The sequence below is a fragment of the Mus musculus genome, chromosome 11 (assembly GCF_000001635.26).
Source record: "Mus musculus strain C57BL/6J chromosome 11, GRCm38.p6 C57BL/6J".
Taxonomy (NCBI): domain Eukaryota; kingdom Metazoa; phylum Chordata; class Mammalia; order Rodentia; family Muridae; genus Mus; species Mus musculus.
The window spans coordinates 86,503,154-86,526,374 of NC_000077.6; the positions used below are offsets into that span (position 1 = coordinate 86,503,154).

Consider the following 23,221-nt stretch of genomic DNA (forward strand, 5'->3'; position numbering starts at 1 on the left):
ACTTGACCTTTAAGCCCTTAATGACATATACTGTTAACTCATTTTACTCTCCCACTTAAAAATGACTTCCTATTGCACTTAAAATACTTTCCCAATTTGCTGGCCATTTTCCTTATTTACCACATTCCAAGAACTCTGACTTCTTATTTCCAAAAAGCATGCTCCCCTCCCCAGGGGCGTTCGTTGTCCTGGCTGCTGTTCTGCCTGCAATACTTGGTACTTTTTTTTTGTTTGTTTGCAAAGCTAGCTTTTTCCTTTTTCTTAGAAGTTACTTCACCAGGGAGACCATGTTGCCCATAGGTAATGGAAGCCTCCTCATTTTTTCTCTGCTTTCTACTACCACCCTTTTTAAAAAAATGTATGTGTAACATATGCGGGTACACTTGACATAACTTGGTAGGTACATAGATGTGTGTATATTTCTGTCAGGAAGGAACAAGTCTGTATTACATGTATTATACATATACTATGCAGCATATATAACATGTTGATAAATGCATAAAGAGGATACTTGGTGTGAGTAGATGTTATGCCTATATTAGGCAGATATGACAGAACTTTTTATTTGTGTAACTTACATGCATTTCTTAAGCTATATTCTTCTAGGCTTAAAAAAAAATGTTTTCCAGCCGGGCGTGGTGGCGCACGCCTTTAATCCCAGCACTCGGGAGGCAGAGGCAGGCAGATTTCTGAGTTCGAGGCCAGCCTGGTCTACAAAGTGAGTTCCAGGACAGCCAGAGCTATACAGAGAAACCCTGTCTCGAAAAAAACCAAAAAAAAAAAAAAAAAAAAAAAAAAAAAGTTTTCCTTGCAAATAGAAGCACCTAAGTTCAATACCCACAACCAATGTAAGGGGGAAAAAAAAAAAGTGGGTACTGTGGCACATGGTTGTAATCCCAGCACGGAGGAGGAGACAAACAGGTTTCTTGGCCCTCCCTAGCCAGCCAGCCTAGCATTTGAGCCAAGTTCCAGGCCAATGAGAGAGAGATGGAGATTGCTTGAGGAACAACACCCAAGGCTGTTGTTCTCTGCATGCACCTGCACCTGCATACACATGAACACGCATACAAGAACATGAACAGAAAAAAAAAGAATAAAAGAGTCTGAAATACCTGACAGGTGTTCGTGGACTACCAATAAATCTTCTAGGAGATCGGATTTTTGGTTCAAATGAAAACTTTTCTTTCACACTTTCAAGTACAGATGGAGCCACATATGTAAAACCCTGAAAAACAGCACAATACACTACAGGATGATGTTTGGTCAGACACATCAAGAAATTGGCTTTTTATTCTGAGACACCAACACTATGATGTGCAACTAAAATTACCAATGTGTATATTCCTCCATATTCTTTTTTTTTTTTTTCTGAGATAGGGTTTCTCTGTGAATAGCTCTGACTGTCCTAGAACTTAGTCTGTAGACCAGGCTGACCTTGAACTCATAGAGATCCACCTGCCTCTATCTCCGCAAGTGCTGGAATTAAAGGCGAGCACTACCACATCTGGCATTTTTATATATATTTTTTTAAAGTCTGATATGCTAATTAACAAAATTTTACCCCATGGTTAGTAGTAGGGAAGAAAAGAAAACTGCGGGGAAATGTAGCTTGAACATTAAAATATTGACTATAAAGATAAACATAAGTTGGTGCACTGCCAGCTACCATTGTTTGTATAGATATATGTTATACATACACACATATATTTATAAAATCAGTTAGGATTAATATTCCGAAATAGTTGCTCATAACTAAGCCAAAATTAGAATTCTCTGACTTAGCATGTGCAATCTTCCCACTTTTACACCATAATAGTACAATTTTTTAATATTTTATTTTTAATTTTGTATATGCATGCACATGTTTGTAGGTATGTGTATATGAGTGCAGATGCCTGAGGACATGAGGCACCCAGATCCTTAGAAGCTGTATTCATGCGATTTTGAGCTACCTAACATAGTTGCTGGGAGCTAAATCCGGGTTCCACTACAAAAGTGCAATACAATATTAATCATTGAGCCACATTTGTTTTGTTTTTGGTGACCAAGTGCCACCATTATGAAAATTCCACTGTGCAGTACACACATGCTGTTGTTTTAGTTCCCATCATCTTTATTAGGCTCCTGCCTAGCTCTTTCTTGCTGCACGTTTGTTTGTTCGGCCATTAGTCCTGTTGCTGCATGCTTTTCCTGTGCGTTACCAGCTGAGTGAGCCTAAGCATCACCGTAGCACCATCGTCCCCGAGACTATGGGTGGAGCCCAAAAGGAAGGTGCAGCTCTGCAGGCCACACTGTGGTTGCAGAGGCCATTTCTCTCTGTTCTGGGGGCTAAAGACAAACTTGTATTTTATTTAATTTTTAATATTTCCATTAATTTTTAATGAGATATTATCACAGGAGATTAAATATTTGTTAAACTTGAGGTTAATAAAACTGAAATATACAGGTAAGTGGGATCTTAGTGGTTTATTTATTTTTTTACTGTTCTGGAGACCAAATTCTAGGCCACACTTACGTTAAGAATGTGCTCTCAGCTAAGCTATACCCCTCGCTATTTTTAGATTAATTTCTAAAGAGACTTTGGACTAGAGATACAGCACACAGACACCTCTTCAATGAAATTATTTATTATCAAAGATGAATCAATATTTCTGCTATCAAATATTAATTAACATTACAAATGTTCTGCAGAATCAGGTTGAGAGAAATCATTGTAGTGAAACTTTTGGTTTCTTTGAAAACCTAATTATGTTGTGTCAATGTTTTTGTTGTAATCCCAGGTGTGGGATATGGAGCTGCTTTAGTTTGTCTAAAGTCGTTAACTATGATTGTCTCGTGCTCTAAGAGGGCATGATTTCTGCCAGCTGCAGATGGTTTAATTCTGGGGACTCTGGAGAGGGTATAAATTGAGAACCTTGAGAGGGCCTGAGGCAGCTACTGCCACTGGTCCCTGCTGTCACATTTGCTGAATTGTTGGTCTGCTGCTGCTGTTTTGCTGGATTGCTGTTTGGAGAGACTGGACTTGCACCTAGGAATGCGACATCCCTAAATCAGCAGGAAGCAGTCTAAAGAGGTCTATGCTCCCGTTCCCCTCTAGCCTTCTTTCTCTCCTACCTAGTGTTGGGGAGTTGGAAGGGAGGTAGAGGTATAAGAACCAAATAAAAGAGCTAAACAAATATGCCAACAAACAACAACAACAACAACAATGTTGTTGTTATTATTGTCCTGGATCTTACTCTGTAGAGCAGGCTGGTCTCAAACTCAAGTGCTCTCTGCCTCCCGAGTGCTGGTATCAAAGGTATGTATCACCACTGCCTGGTCATAGTATCCATACCTTATGATGATTATCTGGGAATAAAATAGATCTATTCTGGCTGGGTTTTGTTTGTGATGCTGACCCACACATCATCTAAGTTACTATCACTCAACCAAACATGAATCACTCCAAAGATTCAAACATTCTCACTGTAATTTCTAAAACAGAATGTTAAGATTATGAAAATCAATTTGTAGATACCAGTAAGTTATCAAAGAAATGGCTTAAAAGCAAAGTCATTCAAGCTTCCCACATAAACTTCTCACTGCATCAACCTGAGGTTTCCTACAGCTGCATGGAGACCTAAGTTCTTTCACTTACCAGAAAGACCTGGTTGGCACTTTCACTGAGAGTGGAGTCATCAGGGCTGTCAACAGGTGTCTGACGTGTAAACTTTGAATCAAACTGACTCACATCCTCTTCAGATTGCTTCATAAGAACAATGGTTAGAAAATGGTGAACAGTCTATATTATTCCTATCAATCAAAGGTGCCACAAGCCCTATATTCTTTGCACAGGGTTTAACTGTAATAAAACATGAGAATAATTTTAGCAGCCACAGACAAAAGAAAAAAAAATGCAGGTAGAAAGAGAGTCAACAGTACATTTACATCATTGTCTTTTTTTTTTTAATGTTTATTTTATGTGCAGGTGTTTTGACTGCATGTATTTCCATGCACATATTTGTGCCTGGTACCCACAGAGGTCAGAAGATGTTGGATTCCCCTAGAACTGCAGTTACAGATGGTTGTGAGCCAGCATGTGGGTGCTGTGATTCTCTCTAGCTCCACAGCATCATCCTTTTGTATATATGTGGTACCTGAGTTCAAACCCAGAGCTTCACCCTTGCTAGGCAAGCAAATGTTCTACCAGTGAACCAAAGCCTACATCTTCAAATTTTATATATGAATTAACATAAATTTCAGTAGATAGTTACCATTCTTCTTAAAACTGAGTATCAGTTTTCCTTCATAACCCTTTAGTGCATCTAGTCACTCAATAAATTCCTAGAGATAATAATGTGCTCAACGGCTGTTGTATATCTACAGTAAGTCTAGATAAGGATAACTATGGAAGAAGAGTTCAAATGAGACACAGAGATAAGATGCCGGAGTTAGCCACCTAGGATGTAAACTTTGTTTACTCTCAGTGTCAAGCACTTGCCTGGGCATGTGCAATCACCTGGTATTAACACACCAACATCAAATTCTCCCTGGCCTGAGAGTCTTCTTGTGCATTACTTCATGTCTAAGAGTTTTAAAGTAGTGGTTTGCTCTGAGTACATTTTCTTGTTATAGAATAGTATCATCTAAGTTCTACCCACCAGATTCCTTTAATTTCTTCCCTTTCATGATGTGTCTAGTCTGACTCGTGAACCAAATAGAGGAAAGAGATATCAATTAAAAAATATGACCTATGCTGAACATGGTGATACATGCCTATAATCCCAGCACTTAGGAAGTAGCGGCAAGAGGATCAAGGCTATTCTTGGCTAAATTGTGAGCTTAAGGCCAGCTTGTGCTCTGTGTGTGTGTGGGGGGCGGGGGGAAGTTAAGAAAAAAGGAAAATCAGGAAAATGTTAGAACAGCTTGAAATATTAAGACTGAGTTCAAAATAACACTATATAATTCACTATATAATTATATAGTATAAAAAACTATATAATTCAGGCTAGAGAGATGATTCAGAGGTTGAGGGCACTCAATTCCCAGCAACCACATGGTGACTCACAACGACCTATAATGAGATCTGGTGCCCTCTTCTGTCCTGCAGGTATACACACAGAAAAAACACTATATATATAAAGAAATAAATCTTTTAAAAAATCTTATAATTCATTATTTAATTTTAGAAGATACTAAGGAACTATTTCATTATTTTGAAGAATATTAAAAAAATCATACATTTAGCCTACATTCCTGGTATCAACTATACTTTGGATAACCAAACAACTGATGTCTGCTTTATGGAAAACTTGTGGCTAATGAAGAATGAACAAGGTAAGGAGAACACAACTAGGATTCTCACAGCAGCACTATTGACCTTATGGAACTTGATAATTTTAATTCTTTTAATTTTTTTATTTTATGTGTCTCTGTGTTTGCTTACACTACATGCATGCCTGGTGCCCACAGAAGCCAGAAAGTGTAGGATCCACTGGACCTGGAGCTACAGACAGCTATAAGACACCATGTTAGTGCTGGGAATTGAACTTAGATTCTCTGAAAGCTCAAGTGTGCTAGTTTTTACTGCAGAACCATCTCTCTAGCCCCTGGGCTTGATAATTCTTCAAAGTAGAGAGCTGCCTGCCATGTACTGGCACTTACGCTGTAGGTACTAGGAGCAGAGCCCTCCTGCAACACAACCAAAATACTTCTAGACTTTGGTCCCTGGTTAAGAACCATTGACATACAGGGATTCATTAATGACTACTAACTGCTCTAAAGGAATACAACTATACTGTAAGATAAGCTTCCTTGTCAAAGCATATAGCATCAAGAAGTCCATCTGTATCCCAAGTTCCTTAATTTGGAAAGAGATAACATAATAAATGATGCAGTGGGGATAAAATGAGCAAAAATTAAAATGTAAGGAATGCAGGGATGGAAAAATGGATTAGCCATTAAGAGCACTTGCCGCTCTTCCAAAAGACTTCGGTTAAGTTCCCAGCATCCATGTAGTGGCTCATAACCATTCATAACTCCAATTCCAGGGGATCTGATGCCCTCTTCTGACCTTCACAAGTACAAGGCGGGCAAGTGTGTTCGCACGCGTGTGCATGCGTGCGCACACACAAAATCTACTGCATAGCATATATATGCAGCAAAATACTCCATACACATAAAATTCAAGAAATTAAAAACACTTATTCTAATCTGAGGAATTCTACAGAACAGAGGACCAGAAGGTATGAGGGGATACCTGTGTATAGTAAGAAAGAGAGCACCGAAACTATGTATAGACTATGACTCCTTATTGAAAATAATGAGTAAAAGGGGAAATCAAAATAAACTGGTCAACCATATAACTGTGATGTGTTAAGCTTATGTTTAAAAAAAATGACCTGAGGGCTGGAGAGATGGCTCAGCAGGGAAGAGCACTGATTGCTCTTGGTCCTGAGTTCAATTCCCAGCAACCACACGGTGGCTCACAACCATCTGTAATGGGATCTGATGCCCTCTTCTGGTGTGTCTGAAGACAGTGACAGTGTACCCACATACATGAAGTAAATAAATCTTAAAACAACAAAAATAATGACCTGATTATTTCTGAAATTAGGAAGTAGGTATCTGAGCTAATTATCCTCCCTATACCTGTATACCGACGTCTTAAGGTTTACATAAATTTCTTGAGTATTTTCTGTGGACTACATGCATGTCTTAGTGCCCTTGGTTGTCAGAAGGTGTTAGATCCCCTGGAAGTGTAGTTATGGACCACTGTGAGCTACCATGTGGGTACAGTGGATAAAACTTGGTTCCTCTGCAAGAACAAGTGCTCTTAAGCACTGAGCCATCTTTCCAGCCCCGTCTATGTTCATCTTATATTCTGTGATAAAATAATAATTAGTCTGTGTTGGTTGGAATATACTTGGTCAAGGGAGTGGCGCTATTAGGAAATGTGTCACTGAGGGGGTGGGCAGTGAGATCCCCCGCCTAGCTGCCTGAAAGACAGTCTCCTTCTGGCTGCCTTTGGTTGGAAATGTAGAACTCTCAGCTCCTCCAGCACCATAGCTACCTGTAGGCTGCCATGCTTTCCACCATGATGACAATGACCTAAACCTCTGAAACTCTAAGTCAGCCTCAATTAAATGGTTTTTTTTTTTTAAATAAGAGCTGCCTTGGTTATGGTGTCTCTTCAAAGAAATGGAAACCCTAACTAAGGTTTTAGCCCCCGTTCTCCTCTTCCTTCACCTACATCCCCCAAAATAGAAAAAGCATATGTCCTCAGATTCTGAGGTAAAAGAAGTTAAATAAGAATTATTTTAACCATAAGCATTTTTATAGACTGACCTATGTTCCCTTGACCTCACATTCATGTGTTGACATTCACACTCCTGCTTCCTCAGAAAGTGATCTTATTTGAAAAGAGTCACTGCAGGTGTCATTAATATATACTATCATACAGGAGAACACCACTATACCTGCTTTCTCTGATTTTTCTTATTTCAAAGAATTACCAGGACTGAGGTATCAGTGTAGAGCACCTGGCTGGCATGTGTGAGGTCCCAGGTTCATTCCCCAATACTGGAAATAATAGTTGTGTGTGGAACCGTGAAAGGCAGCCTGTTCTCTGGTTGAGCTAGATTTAAATCCCGGAGACCCAGCAGCAATTACTCCACAAGGGATGGAAGGCCTGTTTGCCAGACACTAGGCTCCTGACACTAGGCCCCAGCTCTATAATTCTGTGGCCATCAGTCCCATAGGTTGTCTGGACTCCACCCCCACAGTTACCCAACAAGTAGGCTCATCCACTGTAAAAGTGGCCACTTGCCCCTTCTCCCTCTCTTACTCCTGCTTCCAGCTTGATTCTCTCTTGCCCTCTTGCTCCCTCTCTCTCCATGTGGCCATGGCCAGCCTCTACTTCTCTACTCTCTCCTTCTCTCTGCCTTTCTACAATAAGCGCCTTTAAAACCATGAACTGTCTCGGAGCAATGGAGCAGGTCTTCCTCTAAAGAGCCATGCCTAACCTTCCACAGGATGACTCTCTGTGCTCTCAGTCATGGTCTCCACCAACCCAAGCCAAGGGCTCTCTCCACTGCAGAAAACAGCCAAAGTGTTCTCCCCCTGCCCTTTTCCCCTCGGCCCCAGGCTAGAGCCAGCCCATAGGCCCCCACTCAATTCTCAGCTCTTCCATGGCATTTAGTGGTGTCTGGGGTCTCCCGAGAACCTGTCGGTGCCAGCCTGCATAGAGGCCAGGACTCCCGAGCCAACTCTGGAGTCTGCGGAGACCCCAGACTGTGCTTCTCCACCCCCAGAGAGGGGTCCTGCGACTTCTCACAGCTGGACGCAAACTTCCCACTTCACGCGTCCCACCTCCCAAGGCCTGGGCCAGACGCGGGACCCCATTTTAGCCCACAGTCATGGATCTCCCCATATTACATGCTTCCTTATATACATACCAACAGAGGCTTAAAGGGAGGTTCCACCTTCCGAGCCAGAAGTTCTTCCCAGTTAATGTGTCTGAAAAAAGGATGAGCCTAGAAGAAAGTCAAGGGGAATGATTGAAATAATAAACAACCTTTCTAAAGTCATAAATCACAAAATAAGTTAAACGCATATGAGTACTCAATATAACCATCAAAATAAGCAAAATTAGCATTATATTCCCCCCAAACACCAACATCTCAGTTCCTACTTGGACTTCTCCAGCATCCCCAGGGCCAGCTCCAAGACGAGAAGCAGCATTTCTTTTCAGCAGCTTTAGGGAGGAAAAGAAGCACTGATGAAAATTTGTAACTAACTGAATTGACTTTCTCCTTTATAGAATGTTGTCCCTATTAGTGCTCAAGGGATATGATTTATTAATACCAGACAATGTTTGAGAATAAAAGAAAATCTTTTAAATATATACTTTGCTTTAAAATATTGCAAGTCGTTTCTGTTTTGTATCTATATATGACTCTAAACAAATATGAATTAAATTCTTAGATGGGGCAGGGCTTAGGAGGCCCCATCTTTACTGAAGGAGCTACTGGCTATTGGGGAAGGACAGTAATTTTTCCTTGGGGTATGGCCACTAGTATATTGTCCATGCTCAAGTAATTAACTCCACATCCAAAGTTTTGCAGGCAAAACTAACTGGACTGTGTAGGTTATTTAAAAAAAAAAAAAGAAAGAAAGAAAAAAAGGAAAGCATGAAGTTGGGAGGGGGAGACATTGGAGATATTAGAAGGGTTGAAGCAAAGGTGAAGATGAAACTATGCACACACATGAAATTCTCAAAGAATTATATAAAACTACATGAGCCAGGTGTAGTGGTGCACACCTTTAACCCCAGGACTGGGGAGGCAGGAACAGGCAGATCTCTATGAGTTTGAGTCCAGCCTGCTCTACACAGTGCTACATAGGGAGTCACAAACAAAACAAAAAGCAAACAACCAACCAGGGTGTGTGTGTGTATGTGAGAGAGAGTATGTGTGTGTGAGAGAAAGAGATGAGTTATGTGTGAGAATGTGTGTGTGTATGAAAGAAACAGAGAAAGAGAATATATGTGTGTGTGTATGTGTGTGTGTATGAGGGGGGCAGAGGGGGGAGAGGAAGGGACACAGCGTATGTGTGTGTACCAAATTCTATCTCATTAAGCCTTGCTTATGAGGTGGTCATTTAAGTGCCCTACCTTTTTAAGCAGATCTCGAGCTTCTTGTGTGAGGTAGGGAGGCAAATTAAGTTTACATTTGAGGATTTTGTCAATTGTTTTCTTTCTATTCTCCCCAGTGAATGGAGGCTAAGAGTTAAAAAAAAAAAAAATTAGCATATAAAACCAAGTTTTAATTAAGAATATTACCTAGTTTCTGAATTGGATGGTTATACATTGAGATAAGAAAGCATGTTTAGAAATAGTTAACTCAGAGACCTCTGGCTTTAAGCAGACTTCACTCTTCAACCACTGAACAATCTCTCTTAACCCCTACAAATGTCACTTAAATAAAAATATGGAATGCCTCAAAATCATAAGCTACCTAATGCTAAACTACTAATAATAACAAATGTTTCTGCCTTGAAAATAATTCCATGGGAACATGTTCTAAAACCACAGCAAAGTGCTCTCACTAATGGCTGAGTAACTGTCCAGCACAGAGCATAACACATGCAGGTTTAACGTGCACCTACTGCTCCAGTCAGCATGTCATACATTAATGCTCCCAAACTCCACCAATCCACAGCACGGTTGTGGCCGCTTCTCATTAAGATTTCAGGGGCCCTACAATGAGAAAAATAACATTCCTTACAATTTACCCACATTCATTATCATCTGAATAAAATTACTAAACTAAGAAAACTAAGAGTAATTTAAACCAGGTAAAAGTTAGATATTACCCCCAAACCAGCTATATTTCTTTTAACATGCAGCTCTCACATGTATTCTATTGTTCCACAAAATGTGTGCGTGACTGTTCCATCATGAATAGATTCTTTGCATAGTCCAAAGTCTGTTAGTTTCACGTGACCTACAATGAAAGATTGAAGCATGAGTGTTTTGAAATTTTCAAGTATATGCAGTGTTTGAGCAAACAGATACTTCTTTCCATTTAGCTTTTCCTTTCTAAAACTTTTCTAGGAAATGCTGAGAACTAGATGCCATATCTACTATGGGTTAAAAATTACTTAAAGACAGGGTACTGCCAGTGATATAATCAGTGCTGTAAGAGAAAATACAGACACTAATGCAACTGTCTAAAGCTCTGGCTTTACCTATATGCAGAATTCTGTTCTGTCCTGAAAGAGCACCTTTCAAAATATGCCTTAAGTAATATACTATATCCTTAGTAAACATTCTGTATTCAAACAAAAGTCAGCATACTTCAACTGTATTGTTTCTTCACAGTGTACTTAAGAGTTCTTATAACAGTCTCAGAAAGTTACCATATGGCTTACTATGCCAAATGCTATCAGTTAGCAGAAACAAATTCAATTATTTACTGCCAAAAGCTGCCAGTGAAGGAAAAGAACTAAAATTTGCATAGGATAACCATTTCTGTTCCAGAAGGTGGAATTCTACCCTATACAAAGATTATTTCAGATAAGTTTCTCTCAGCTGTCATTTAATTAATCAGTGGCTCATCAATAGCAAGGGCCCTATTACTGAAGGTTCCTTTCAGACAAAAGGCAATGGCTCACTTACATTTATTCAGCTGTGAACATCTACTACATTCTGATACAAAAGAAGAAACTGGGCTATATTTATTTTTTATTTTCTCATTTTTAATAAATTTATTTTATGTGTAATGAGTAATTCTGCCTGCATGAATGTAAGTGCAACATATGTACTAATGCCAAAGCCATAAGAGGGCTGAGAAACCCTGAACCTGGAGTTATAATGGCTGTGAGCCAATATGCAGTATTGGGATCCCAGGTCTATAGCTAAGCAGAACAAGCCATCTCTCCAGCCCCTCAGAACCCTTCTGGAGACTGGATCTGGGCAGGAGACAGAACCTGGCCTGGAACTCAATTACCTACTCAGACTAACCTTGAAAAGTAATTCTCTTTATTTACAATCCACAGTGCTAGAATTATAGGTTGTGTGCCTCTATACTTGGCCATAGCTTTTATTCTCATAGAACCAAATGATATATCCAAAGTTATGGATTTAAAAAGTAATTTTGCTATTCCACCATTCTCTTGTTCTATCCTTTGTCTTAGAACTGAAAATCAGAAGGGTTGGGGGTCATAGCTTGGTGGCAGCATGCACAAAGAACAGGGTTCAGTTCTCATAACAGGAAAAATAATTTAAATACCTTAAAAACAACAACAAAGAATTCAGAATCAGCATGCAGGTTTGCCATAGGAAGGGAGGAGTACAGACATGGTTCTAACAATGCAGTTTGTCAATTCTATCATTTTTTTCAATTAAAACGAGTTTTTTTTTTCTTTTATTTCAGATGTATGAGGGTTTTGCCTATGTGTATATATGTACACTACATGTGTGCCTGGTGCCAACAAACCCTAGTTTCAGGTTCCCAGGAAGTAAAGTTCAGATGTTGTAAGACACCTGGAATTAAACCCAGGTCCTCTGCATGAGCAGATGTTCTTAACCCTGACCCATCTCTCCAGTCCCTCACGAACAAATTCTTAAAAAGTACTATTTGTAACATTTATATAGGCCTCACCATTTTCTGTGTAAGAGTTTACACTGATTAACTACCTCAAAAATCATCCTATGGAGACCTAAGGATCAGCAAATGCTCACAACTTTGTAGATGCCTTGGTCTGCTAGTTTGTTCCTTGAGTAAACTGCAAAGCCTTCCCAGCTCACACTACAGCAGAAGAAATTGAGCTGTAGGAGCATGGAGCTATAACCAATGCTTGTTTTGTTATATTGATAGCTAAACAGAATGTTTGTTTCTCTGATTAATCTATGCCTAGGGAATATTTTATTATGGGGGCAATAGCAAATAATGTAGTTCAATTTCAGTCTTTTTCTTCTTCAAACATTAGTTAAAATTTATTATAAAAAGTTTTGCTTTTAGCTACATGGTGGTGGTACACATATGTAAGCTCTACACTTGGGAGACTGAGGCAGGAAGACCCTAAGTTCAATGCCAGCTGGCTGTACAAAAAGACCATATCCAAGAAAACAAACAGGTTTTGCTTCTGTGTTTTTGTCATTAAAACACAATGGCATAAATCAGTATCAACATCTGAATTGGCTTTGGAGTCGAAATATTTTATATGTAACTTTTTTTAAAAGTTGTAAAGAATGGCTAATATGTTTAACTCTACTTAAGCTCAATCATAAAATACTAGATACTAAAGTACTGTAAAGTACTGTGATACGATATATTCTGAGGGGGAATATATGTAACAAGACAGAGATAAACATGGGAGCCTTGAAAATGGCCATCATCATGTGGAAAGATGGTAAGCTGACTTTACTACAGAATTGTTCACGATAAGTCTCCACCTTGGTGATTAAGCATGATGTTCTCCGGCTTCAGGTCTCTGTAGATGATCCCTTTTTGATGTAAATGCCCCAAAGCCATGGAGATTTCAGCCAAGTAAAAGCTGGAAACAAAAGTGATTTAATAAAAATTTAAAAAGTAATCTATCCAAAGCAGTTTATGTATGGAACAAAATTCCTTGAAAGAAACAGACATGCACCAAAGACCAAATTAGTGGGGGCAAAAGAATATACTGGGAAAAGAGATGGCACAGGTTGTTGCCACAATGAGGGGGGCATTTGTCACTCATTTTAGTCAAGCTATACAATGTTTAAGTTTTTCCATTAGAACATAGTGCTAAAAGCGCAAAGATGTCCAGTCTATTCTAACTACTACTGATTAGGTTCTAATCTCTCTGTGTAGGAATTAGGCCAACAGTCATACAGATCAAACAAATTCTTCCCACCCTCCCCCAGTTTTTAAGATTCCACAGGAAATAGGGACTTTATTATTCTGAGAGATCAAGTCTTGGTCCTAATGGCCTGACCTGTAGAAGCCCACTCATCCCTTAGATAATACGACTGTGTATTAAGAGACAGCAATGCCCACAGTATCTGCCCACCCTCTTGCCAGCCGGCCCACAACTATAAACTGTGTGACACTCAAATTTATCTACCTCAAAAGAATAAAGGGCTGAATCAACCCTGTCTGGATTCGAAAAGCACAAAGCACTGCAATACTGGCTGTGTAACAATGTTGCAATCCTGCAGATTACTCCAGGATGGAGGGTGTGTCCTAGAGGACTGAGGCAGTTTCACAGCTAGCAGGACCACAGCCTCCACAGGGCTCAGAGAGCCTCCTCCAAAAAGGGGCACTTCATCCCTAAGGCTCTTAAATGCAGCTTCTGTGTTAGAAAAGGCCTGAAATTAAACAATGGAATGCAGTTTGGTAATTAAGATAGAAAAAACATTTAAGTGTTTTCTAATCAATTAATGTGTAGGTCAAACTGATTTATTGTTACCCAATACAGTCACTTCACAAAAGGATGTGTATATTTTTAATTTGAAGCAGATGCCATCTTACGAATAGGAGGGCAGATCCCATCCTGGCTATAAAATCAATCCACAGATGTATGTTCAGGGTTATCACCTCCCTAAGACTGCACCTTGGGAACTGGAAAGTCTAAAAAAAAGAGGAGATGATTTCTGATACTTTCCATTGCTCCACATACAAAATTTCACTGGAAAACCACACTCACCCACAACCAAGGCAGGCAGCTTACCAATTCAAGGAAATTCTGCAGTGAAGAGCGGTCCACCCAAGGCCTGGGGGCAAAGGAATCACGTGATCTCCAATAGCTGCCCAGTCCCAAAGGTCCCCCTTGATGTTCTGAGTGACTGACTGCCTCCAGATCAACTTACTGAATCATGTGGCTGCCCACAGTGGGAAGGTGGTTTTGCTTTTAATTACATGAATCATGACCTGAATCCATACAACCACAAAAACTTTACTTACCACGCTGTGTCTTCCATGAATATTCCCTCTCTTTCTAACTGCATAAATAGTTCTCCTCCTACAAAGGAAATGTATTAGGAATAAATATCTTTACTTCCAGTCCTCTTCTAATGAGTTTATGCTTTCTTCTATTTGTAAGACTGACTTCTTAAAAATTAAAAAAACAAAAACAAAAAGCTGCTAAAAACTGGGGTTTTAAAATCTCCAGGAAGCTATTTTTAGCGGCATTGTTATTCTATTAAAACACTAAGTTTGAGAACTAAAATTGGCTTGAAATTAAAACTTTTATATCTGCAAATTTCAAAATATATAGATTTTAGGCCTGAAGTTTAAAAGGTCTTGATTAAAGCCTCTCTAGTACTTTTCTCATATGTAAAAAAGTTAGTACACAATTAAGTCACCTAAATTTTACTGAATATGACATTTCTTTTTTCAGAACCCTTATATAAACTGAATGAACTTGACATTGACATAATTTGAATACCAAAGTAAATAGTAATAAAGGATTGATTGTACTATAAAATCTAGGACCCCAAAATGATGTAAATAAACAAACAGATATGGTTTTCTTTTTCTTTTTTTTAAAGATTTATTCATTTTATTTTATGTATATGAGTACACTGTAGTTGTTTTCAGATACACCAGAAGAGGGCATCAGATCCCATTACAGATGGTTGTGAGCCACCATGTGGTTGCTGGGAATTGAACTCAGGACCTCTGGAAGAGCAGTCGGTACTCTTTAACTGCTGAGCCATCGCTCCAGCCCCAGATATGGTTTTCAATGGAAAACAGAAAGCTCTCCATTGCAGTAGAGTGAGTGCCAAGTACAGTAATAAATGAAAGTGGCAGGACTGAGGAAGGAAGCCACTTGGCAAACACTGGTAACTGTTACAGTTAGGAAGCAATGGACGCCAACCCTGGACCTGAAAGCCTGATGTGCTGAGATTCTGAAGTAATCCCAAAGTATCTCAAGAGACACTTACTAAAACCCGCAGCCATCATGTGACTACAATGAACATCAAGAGCAGTAGGGCAAAGATCTAAATACTATGCACCCCCTGTTCTGAACACTGAGAAGGAACACAGTGTCACTTGCACAGTTCTGTCAAAATGCATAACCTCAATCCTAAAGAAACATCAATCTACAGATCCTGCTATATACATCTGAAAACACGTCAACGTGACAAAGACAGACTATGGGACTGTTCTATGTTAAAGAAAACTAAAAAATATTATATTAATATTAATGCCCTAATTATAACTAGTTATATAAGAAAATGTCCTTGAACTTAGAAAGTAAATGTTAGAGTTTTAGTGATATAAATCTTTGAATAGTACAAAAAATGTTGACTTTGTATGTGTGTATATGTATGTTCACACATGGGAAGATAAGCAAATGCAATGAGAGGATGTGGAGGCTCTAGGTAAGGGGCAGGAATTCCACACTGGAGGACCTAGGTGAGGCAGGAGCCCTGTACTACTCATAAAATCTATATAAATCTGAAATTATAAAATAAAATCACAAGATAAGCAGCATTAACAAAAAAGGAGTAAAACTGTGAGGCTTTCAGGTCCATGATAAGAGGTATTATGAAACTTGGTGCAGGTATGCCAGGCCTGGTGGCCCATGCCTTTAATGTTAGCACTCAGGCCAATCTCTGATTTGAAGCCAGCCTGGTCTACATAGTGAGTTCCAAGACAGCCAGAACTATATAAAGAGATCTTGTCTAAGAAAAAAGAAAAAGAAAGACAGAAAATACCAGGTGTGTGTGCACATCTGTGGTGTAGATGATTCAGGAACCACATGAGGTAGTTCATACTGGCACACTCAGGAGGCTTCACAGGACTGCTAGAACTCAAAGGCGGCATCAGCTACCCGGTGAGCTCCAGGACAGCCTGGTGTGCAGAATGAGACCTTGTCTCAAACAAAAAAAAAACCAAACAAACCAAATTAAAAATAAAAGGGAGTCGTAAATTCCCAGCAGGGAGCAGGTCCTTGAAAATGTGACTGAAAGATGTAATTCAAAAACAATCTTGCAACACTCTCAGTAAGCTTCCACATTTCGATTTAGAATATTTAATGGGGTGGATTACAATAGATAACCCAGCTTATTACTGTGTTAATACTTGATTACAAGGAGATTTTAAATAAAATTTTACAGATAGGAAAACCTTCCAAGTTTCTTTCATATTTGTCTGTAAAAAGAACCATTTGTTCATATGTGAATTTCTTTCTTGGATGAATTCACCAGTTTTTAGCCGTGCTCACAATGTCCCTGGAAAGGAGCGTGGGAGGCAGCAGTACTAACCACTGAGATACTCGAGGATGAGGTAGAGCTTTCCTCCGGTCTGAAAGGCATAAATCAGGTCCACAATGAAAGGGTGTTTCACTTCCTCCAGAATGTTCCGCTCTGCTTTCGTGTGGGCCGTGTCCTTAGCATTCCTCACTATCATTGCCTAAAGGAAAAGAGATGGTCTATAAGAACAAAATAGTCAACATTTTGATCCTATGGTAACTGGAAAAATCTACTTTATGCTTTTCAGGCTAATACACAATAGTTTCTACCAGAAACGGAGGTGGGTGAGGGTAATGGAGGCTACTCACTGTTTATAAATATCGAAATTTGCTCGGGTTTTGTAGTAAATATGTAAATGAAAACCAAGACAGGTTTTTCTAGACATCTGTAAACAGATCAAGTTTATGCATATATTCACTTACAGGTAAGACCTTAGTGTGCCCCCAACTTTAGGCCAAGAGAGCAGGAATAAAATAAGGAATCCTGTCCTTGTAGCCCAGAGTATCAAGGGAAAAGATGTCAATGAAAGCAAGAAAGAATGCTAAGAGTAAGCACAGCAAGTGCACTCAACCTGGCAAGATGCTTTCCTGAGTGACCCGACAACAAAACGGTCAAGTTAAAGTGAAATGTGTGCGTTTAAAAAGCACTCCATGGAAAAGGGATCCGACAGGACGGGGTGTGTCCAGGCATCCACAAGGTCACCATGCAATGAGTGGTTAGATTCAGCTGGAGGAGGAGACAGAGGCTAAGAAATGGGAAGCTGTACATCCAGGGAGAGGTGCTGAAAGTCTAGTGACCTACTGAGAAGAGTATACTGAATAACCCTCAGCTTTGAGTCCAACTGAGATGTTTAGGGAAGAAGTGAGAAAAAGCAGGTGCCCAGTTCAAGAACCTAGGGAAATTGCCTTACAATTAAGAAAATGAAGATAAATAAAAATTAGGCCAAAGGTTTGTCATCTGTGCTTGTAGCCTGACTAGTTTTAAGAATTAATGAAAGACCAATGTGAAGGCACATTCCTATAATTTCAGCACTTGAAAGTGACAGAGGCAGGAAGATCAGGAGCTCAGGGCCAGTTATGGTAATTAATAAATTTGAGGTAAGTCTAAACTATATAAGATCTTGATAGTAATAATAATAATAATAATAATAATAATAATGATAAATAATAACAACAACAACAACGATAATAATAAAAGCATTTTGAGAAAATTATGTAGGTTTGGACACATTAAACATAAGTTCCAGGAAATTATTCCAGTAGTTAATCCCCTAGTATTACAGGACACTTACATACATTATCAGCTGTAACAATATCTACGAAGGTTAAAAGACTAGAAACAAACTGAATGTAGTATATTAGCTGAAAGTCTACAGAATCTACATACACACAGCCATAAAAAGAATAAGCAACACTCCTAAGAAGGCGAGGTGAAAGGAACACATAAGTACTGTGCCACTTACAGTCCATATAGTATATGCTCCATCTTGTCAAAGAATGAGGAACCAGTACAAACCTAAGCTGGGCATGATGACAAAGGCCTAGGATTCCAGTATTTGAAATTTTTAGGTCACCTTATGCCAAGCCAACCAGAACACCACCATAGGACCCAGATTGAGAAAATCCAAGCAAACATATATCTGGTTTCTATCTACAAGATTAAACACAACTAAGAAAGTCTCAAAGCTGACGGTTAGAAAAAAAGAAAAAATAATAAGAGAATTTAACTTTTAAGTATATTTGATGAGGTGAATCTCAATGATTTGCTATCTACCATCTTGTTTAAATTAGTTATTACAATTATAGTGATTTTAATTTCTGACTGTTAATAACTTTATATACTCTAAGAATAAAATATAATCAAGGACAGGAATGTAAAATAAAAGTAAGCACTATAGAAATATACAAACTGACCAGCCTGGTGGGTACACCTTTAGTCCCAGCAGAAGCAGGGGGATTTCTAAGAGTTTAAGGCCAGCCTGGTCTCCACAGTAAGCTCCAGGATGGGCAGGACTACATAAAGACAAACAAACAAAACAAACACACTAATAAGAATGCTCTGTGGATAACTTGTCACAGAAGCAGAAGGAAAGACACCTAGGAACTTTAAGCTGCACTCTTGGGCTGGGTACGTGGCTCAACAGATGCAGCTCTTGTTTAACATACAGGAAGCCTTGGGTTTAATCCCCTGCACCACAGTGGTGGTGCAAGCCTATAATCGCAGCATGCAAGAGGTTAAGGCAGAACTTCCAGAAGTTTGAGCTAAGTCTGAAATACATACAATGAGTTCTAAGCAACCCTAAGCAACAAGTAGGAGATGCTATTTCTAAAACAAAACAAATAAAAACTAATTTAAAAAACAAAACAGACTTCTCATTAGCAGCATTTGAGAACTACAATGAATTATAATAGAAACAGATAACACAGAGAAAGAGAAATGTAGACTGGTTCTTCCCCGTCTAGGGGCTTTTGAGGTAGACTCACTCTGAAGCTCCAACAGGCTTTGAGTGATACATCTGAAGTGGTGGGTTATAAGCATGAACACCATGCCCAGCTCACACTGACTCCTTAGTCAGTCCTTTTTGAGAAAAGGTACTCTTTTATTGCCCAGACTGATCTTGAATTCCCGAACAAAGTGGCCCTGCCCTTGTCAGCTTGGTAAGCCACTGTCCCTTGTGCCAATTCTATTTCTGTTTTTCTAGACTTTTCTTTTAATTTGGTGCCATGTATTCCAGGCCGACTTCGAACTCCCTGTGTAGACAAGAATGACTTTGAACTCCTGTCCTCTTCTCTGTACCTCCCAAGTTAAGTTACTGGCAAGCATGTGCACAACACATGCACAAAGGGTTCCAGAGCAAATCCGGGCTTTTTGCATGCTATAAAAGCATTCTATCAACCAAGCCACATCCCCAGGTCTTCCTGGGTTTGAGAAATGGTTTTACTACATAGCCCACTCTGGCTTCAACTTGCTATGCCCAACTTCTAACTTTGATTCTTTAAAAATAAAAAACAAAGCAAAAAACCATTACCTTTTTTTTTTTTTTTGGAAAAATTTTCTTGTCCAGCATGGTGGTACATGCCTTTAATCTCAGAAATTGGGAGGTAGAGGCAGGCAGATCTCTGTGAGTTCAAGGCCAGCCTGACCACAGAGTGAGTTTTCAGGGCAGCCAGGACTACATGTTTCAAAAATAAAATAAAAATTTCTCCTTTAAGTGTGTGTATGTGTGTAAGGGTACGTGAAAGTAAGTGCAGGGATTTTCAGAGGCCAGAAGCATCAAATCCCCTTTGAGTTCGAAACTCCAGGTGGTTATGAGTCAAATAACTGATTGAGACTCTTTCATAAAAGACAAATTTTCATAAAAGACAAATTTTTAAAAGAGTAAGAAATGGCTTGCCAGGCAGTGCATACCTTTAATCCCAGCACTCGGGAGGCAGAGACAGGCGGATTTCCGAGTTCGAGGCCAGCCTGGTCTACAGAGTGAGTTCCAGGGCAGTCAGGGCTATACAGAAAAACCCTGTCTCAAAAAAACAAAACAAAATTGAATGTTCACCAAAATAGAGATGTTTAGCATTGGTGCAGAGACAAACATCCAAGTAAAATACCCATACACATTAAATAAATCACTTTTAAATGAAAGTTAAAAATGAACCAACTCAAAAGATGAACAATCCAGGGCTGGAAAGATGGCTCTGCAGTTAAGAGCTGCTTTTCCAGAGGACTCAGACTCAATTCTAGCACCAACACAGTGGCTCAAACTGTCTGTAACTCCAGTTCCAGGAGATCTGTCATGCTCTTCAGTGGCATGCAGAGAAGAATGGATAGACAAACTACAGCAAAATGTCACAGTGTAGCCCTGAGGAGATGACTGTCACAGCAACAGCTCTGCAAACATGAGAACCCGAGGAGCTGAGTTCAAATTCCCCACACCCACATAAAGAGCTGCACATGGCTGTGTGTCTTTAACTCCAGCACTGAGAAGCAGAGACAGGTAGATCTCAAGAGCTTACTGGCCAGGCTTGCTGAGAAACCGGCAACTCCCAGTTAAGTAAAATACTCTACTGTGTCTTAGGCAGTAAAGCAGAGGATGAGAGAAGATACCACATCCCTGGGCCTGGTGGTATATACCTTAAATCCCAGCACTCAGGAGGTAGAGGTAGGTGGAGATCTTCCAGTGTGAGGTCAGCCTGATCTATATAGAGCGGTCCAGGCCAGCCAGAGCTGCATGGTGAGACACTGTCTTTTTTTTTTTTTAGTTTAAAAAAAAAAAAAAGCCAACGGCTAGAGAGATGGCTCAGCGGTTAGGAGCACTGACTGCTCTTTTGAAGGTCCTGAGTTCAATTCCCAGCAACCATGTGATGGCTCACAAGTATCCATAAAGGGATCTGATGTCCTCTTCTGGTATGTCTAAAGACAGCTATAGTGTACTCATATACATAAAATAAATAAATCTTTAAAAGAAAAAAAGAAAAAAGGAGAAACAAAATGCTGTGGTCAGGTGGCTGGAAAGATGGCTGAGTGCCTAAGAGCACCTGCTTGCTACTGTTGCAGAGGACCCAGGTTTGGCTCCCAGCACTCCCACTGCAGCTCACACACACACACACCAGGCATGCATGTTATGCACAAACATACTACATACAGGCAAACATTCATACATATAAAATACAAATAAATAAATCCTAAAAAAAAAACAAAACAAAAGATCTGTGGTAAATTGAGTCTCTAAGTAAAGACCATTGGATTTAGCATCTAGAAAATCAGTGATGATCCAGGAACAAGTGAAAGCAAAAACACAACTTGAAAAAGCACAGGGAAGGCTCAGCAGTTAAACACACCTGCTGTCCAGCCTGCGACCTAAAATGGTAGAAAGAGAGAATCAGTTCCTGCAATTTTTCCCCTGAGCTACACACACACACACACACACACACACACACACACACACACACACACACACACACACGGAATGTACACACACCCCAAATAAATGAGAAAAAGAAGAAAAAAAAGAGCAGAGGTGGTAGGTAATGTGGACGTTACTTCTCACGTCAAGTTCTAAAGATGCAAAAGGTGATCTTGAGTTAAGGAAGGTTTTCCTTAAACAGGTAACAGACTTGAATTTCTTTAAAGAAAGAAGTGATGGGAAGCTGCACATGTTGACATAGACCTGTAATCCCAGAACTGAGGAGCCTAAAGCAGGATGGTAATAGGTTTGATTCCAGCCAGAGCAACTTAAACTCTTGACATCTGCCATGTACATTTGCAATTCTAGGACTCCTACTACAAGAAGGGAGGTCTTCAATAGGAGAGCTGTCAGGAAGCTTGCAGGCAGGCAGCCTAGATTACACACTGCGGAAGAAACAAGATGAAAGAAGAGAACGGATCCTCAAATACTGTCCTCTGAAATTCACTCACATTGAGGTGTGATGCATGAACATGTGCCCAGACAAACACAAATAATAAAACTGTTTATGGGAAGAAAAAAAAAAGAAGCCAGGAGACAGAACAGAACAAGAGGGATTAAATAACAGAGTAAAGTACCCGAACAGGTAGAAAGGAACAGGATCTAAAACAGAGCAGTTAGCTCCAGAAAAGCACACAGTTCACTGAGTAAAAAATGCAGGTAAGACAGTGCTGGACAGGGACTAGAAAGGGCAGCCGAAAGAAATCAAGGTGTCTCACAAGGTGGACCAGAGGAGATGGTACTGGCTGAGCAAGAAGAAGGGCAGAGAGGAACAGAGCTGAGCAGCTAAGAGAACAGAAGGATTTGTACAGGCTGATGACAACGTTGTTGGAACACTTGGAATCTAAACAAGTAATAAAATAGAGTTTCTCAATTTTTCCCAAAAGCAATCTATAGATTTGTGCAATTTCTGCCAAAAAATGTTCAGTGGGTGATAGGAACATAAAGAAACAAGCTGATTCAGATTAGCATCTCACTAAATATAAGTTCAGTGGGGTAACGAGTGAATCAATTACAGACTACGTTAATTAGAATAAAGTAAGGACACTAAGACCTTGACTTAGAATGGAAATGGAAACTGACGGAGCCGAAATAAAGGCTAAACTTGATTAGTTAGGTAACACAAAAGCAATGACAATACCCAGAATAATGAAGTCTGGACACAGGAGGAAGAAGACTTAAATATTAGTGACTCTGAAGAAAAAACACAGAGACTATAGATACGTGTGTGTGTGTGTGTGTGTGTGTGCGCGCGCGCGCGCGCACGCAGCCATATCTATCTATCTATCTATCTATCTATCGATCTACAGGTTTAATGGAAAAAGGGTTTTGACTAGAGGGTGGCTAAGTAATTTTAAAAATAAGCTTATTCATTGTTCTCTTGAATGACAGAGCAAGAAAATTAGAAACAGAGAATATATTTTCCCTAAATGAAGAATGTTCGCATCCAGAATGTTATCTGCACACTATGTTGTTAAACACTGTGCACAATACAAAGTAAATACCTTGTTTAAAGGAGGAACACAGGCACAGATAGC

General features: G+C 39.6%; 1 protein-coding gene across 15 annotated transcripts in view; it reads right to left on the reverse strand.

Annotated features, from left to right (window-relative positions):
• The window catches only part of Rps6kb1 (ribosomal protein S6 kinase, polypeptide 1), a 46,017-nt gene that overhangs the window by 4,285 nt on the left and 18,511 nt on the right, over window positions 1–23,221 (reverse strand). For 4 of the 15 annotated variants that reach the window (NM_001114334.2, NM_001363162.1, XM_011249275.3 and 1 more), the window contains 10 exons: window positions 16,739–16,886; window positions 14,430–14,487; window positions 12,938–13,038; window positions 10,394–10,484; window positions 10,147–10,237; window positions 9,653–9,760; window positions 8,672–8,734; window positions 8,436–8,513; window positions 3,638–3,745; window positions 1,113–1,225 (listed from right to left, as the gene is read on the reverse strand). In NM_001114334.2, the coding sequence (NP_001107806.1) occupies window positions 1,113–1,225; window positions 3,638–3,745; window positions 8,436–8,513; window positions 8,672–8,734; window positions 9,653–9,760; window positions 10,147–10,237; window positions 10,394–10,484; window positions 12,938–13,038; window positions 14,430–14,487; window positions 16,739–16,886 (959 nt within the window). The other 11 variants (XR_003949513.1, XM_030246366.1, XR_003949512.1 and 8 more) reach the window with 10 other exon arrangements.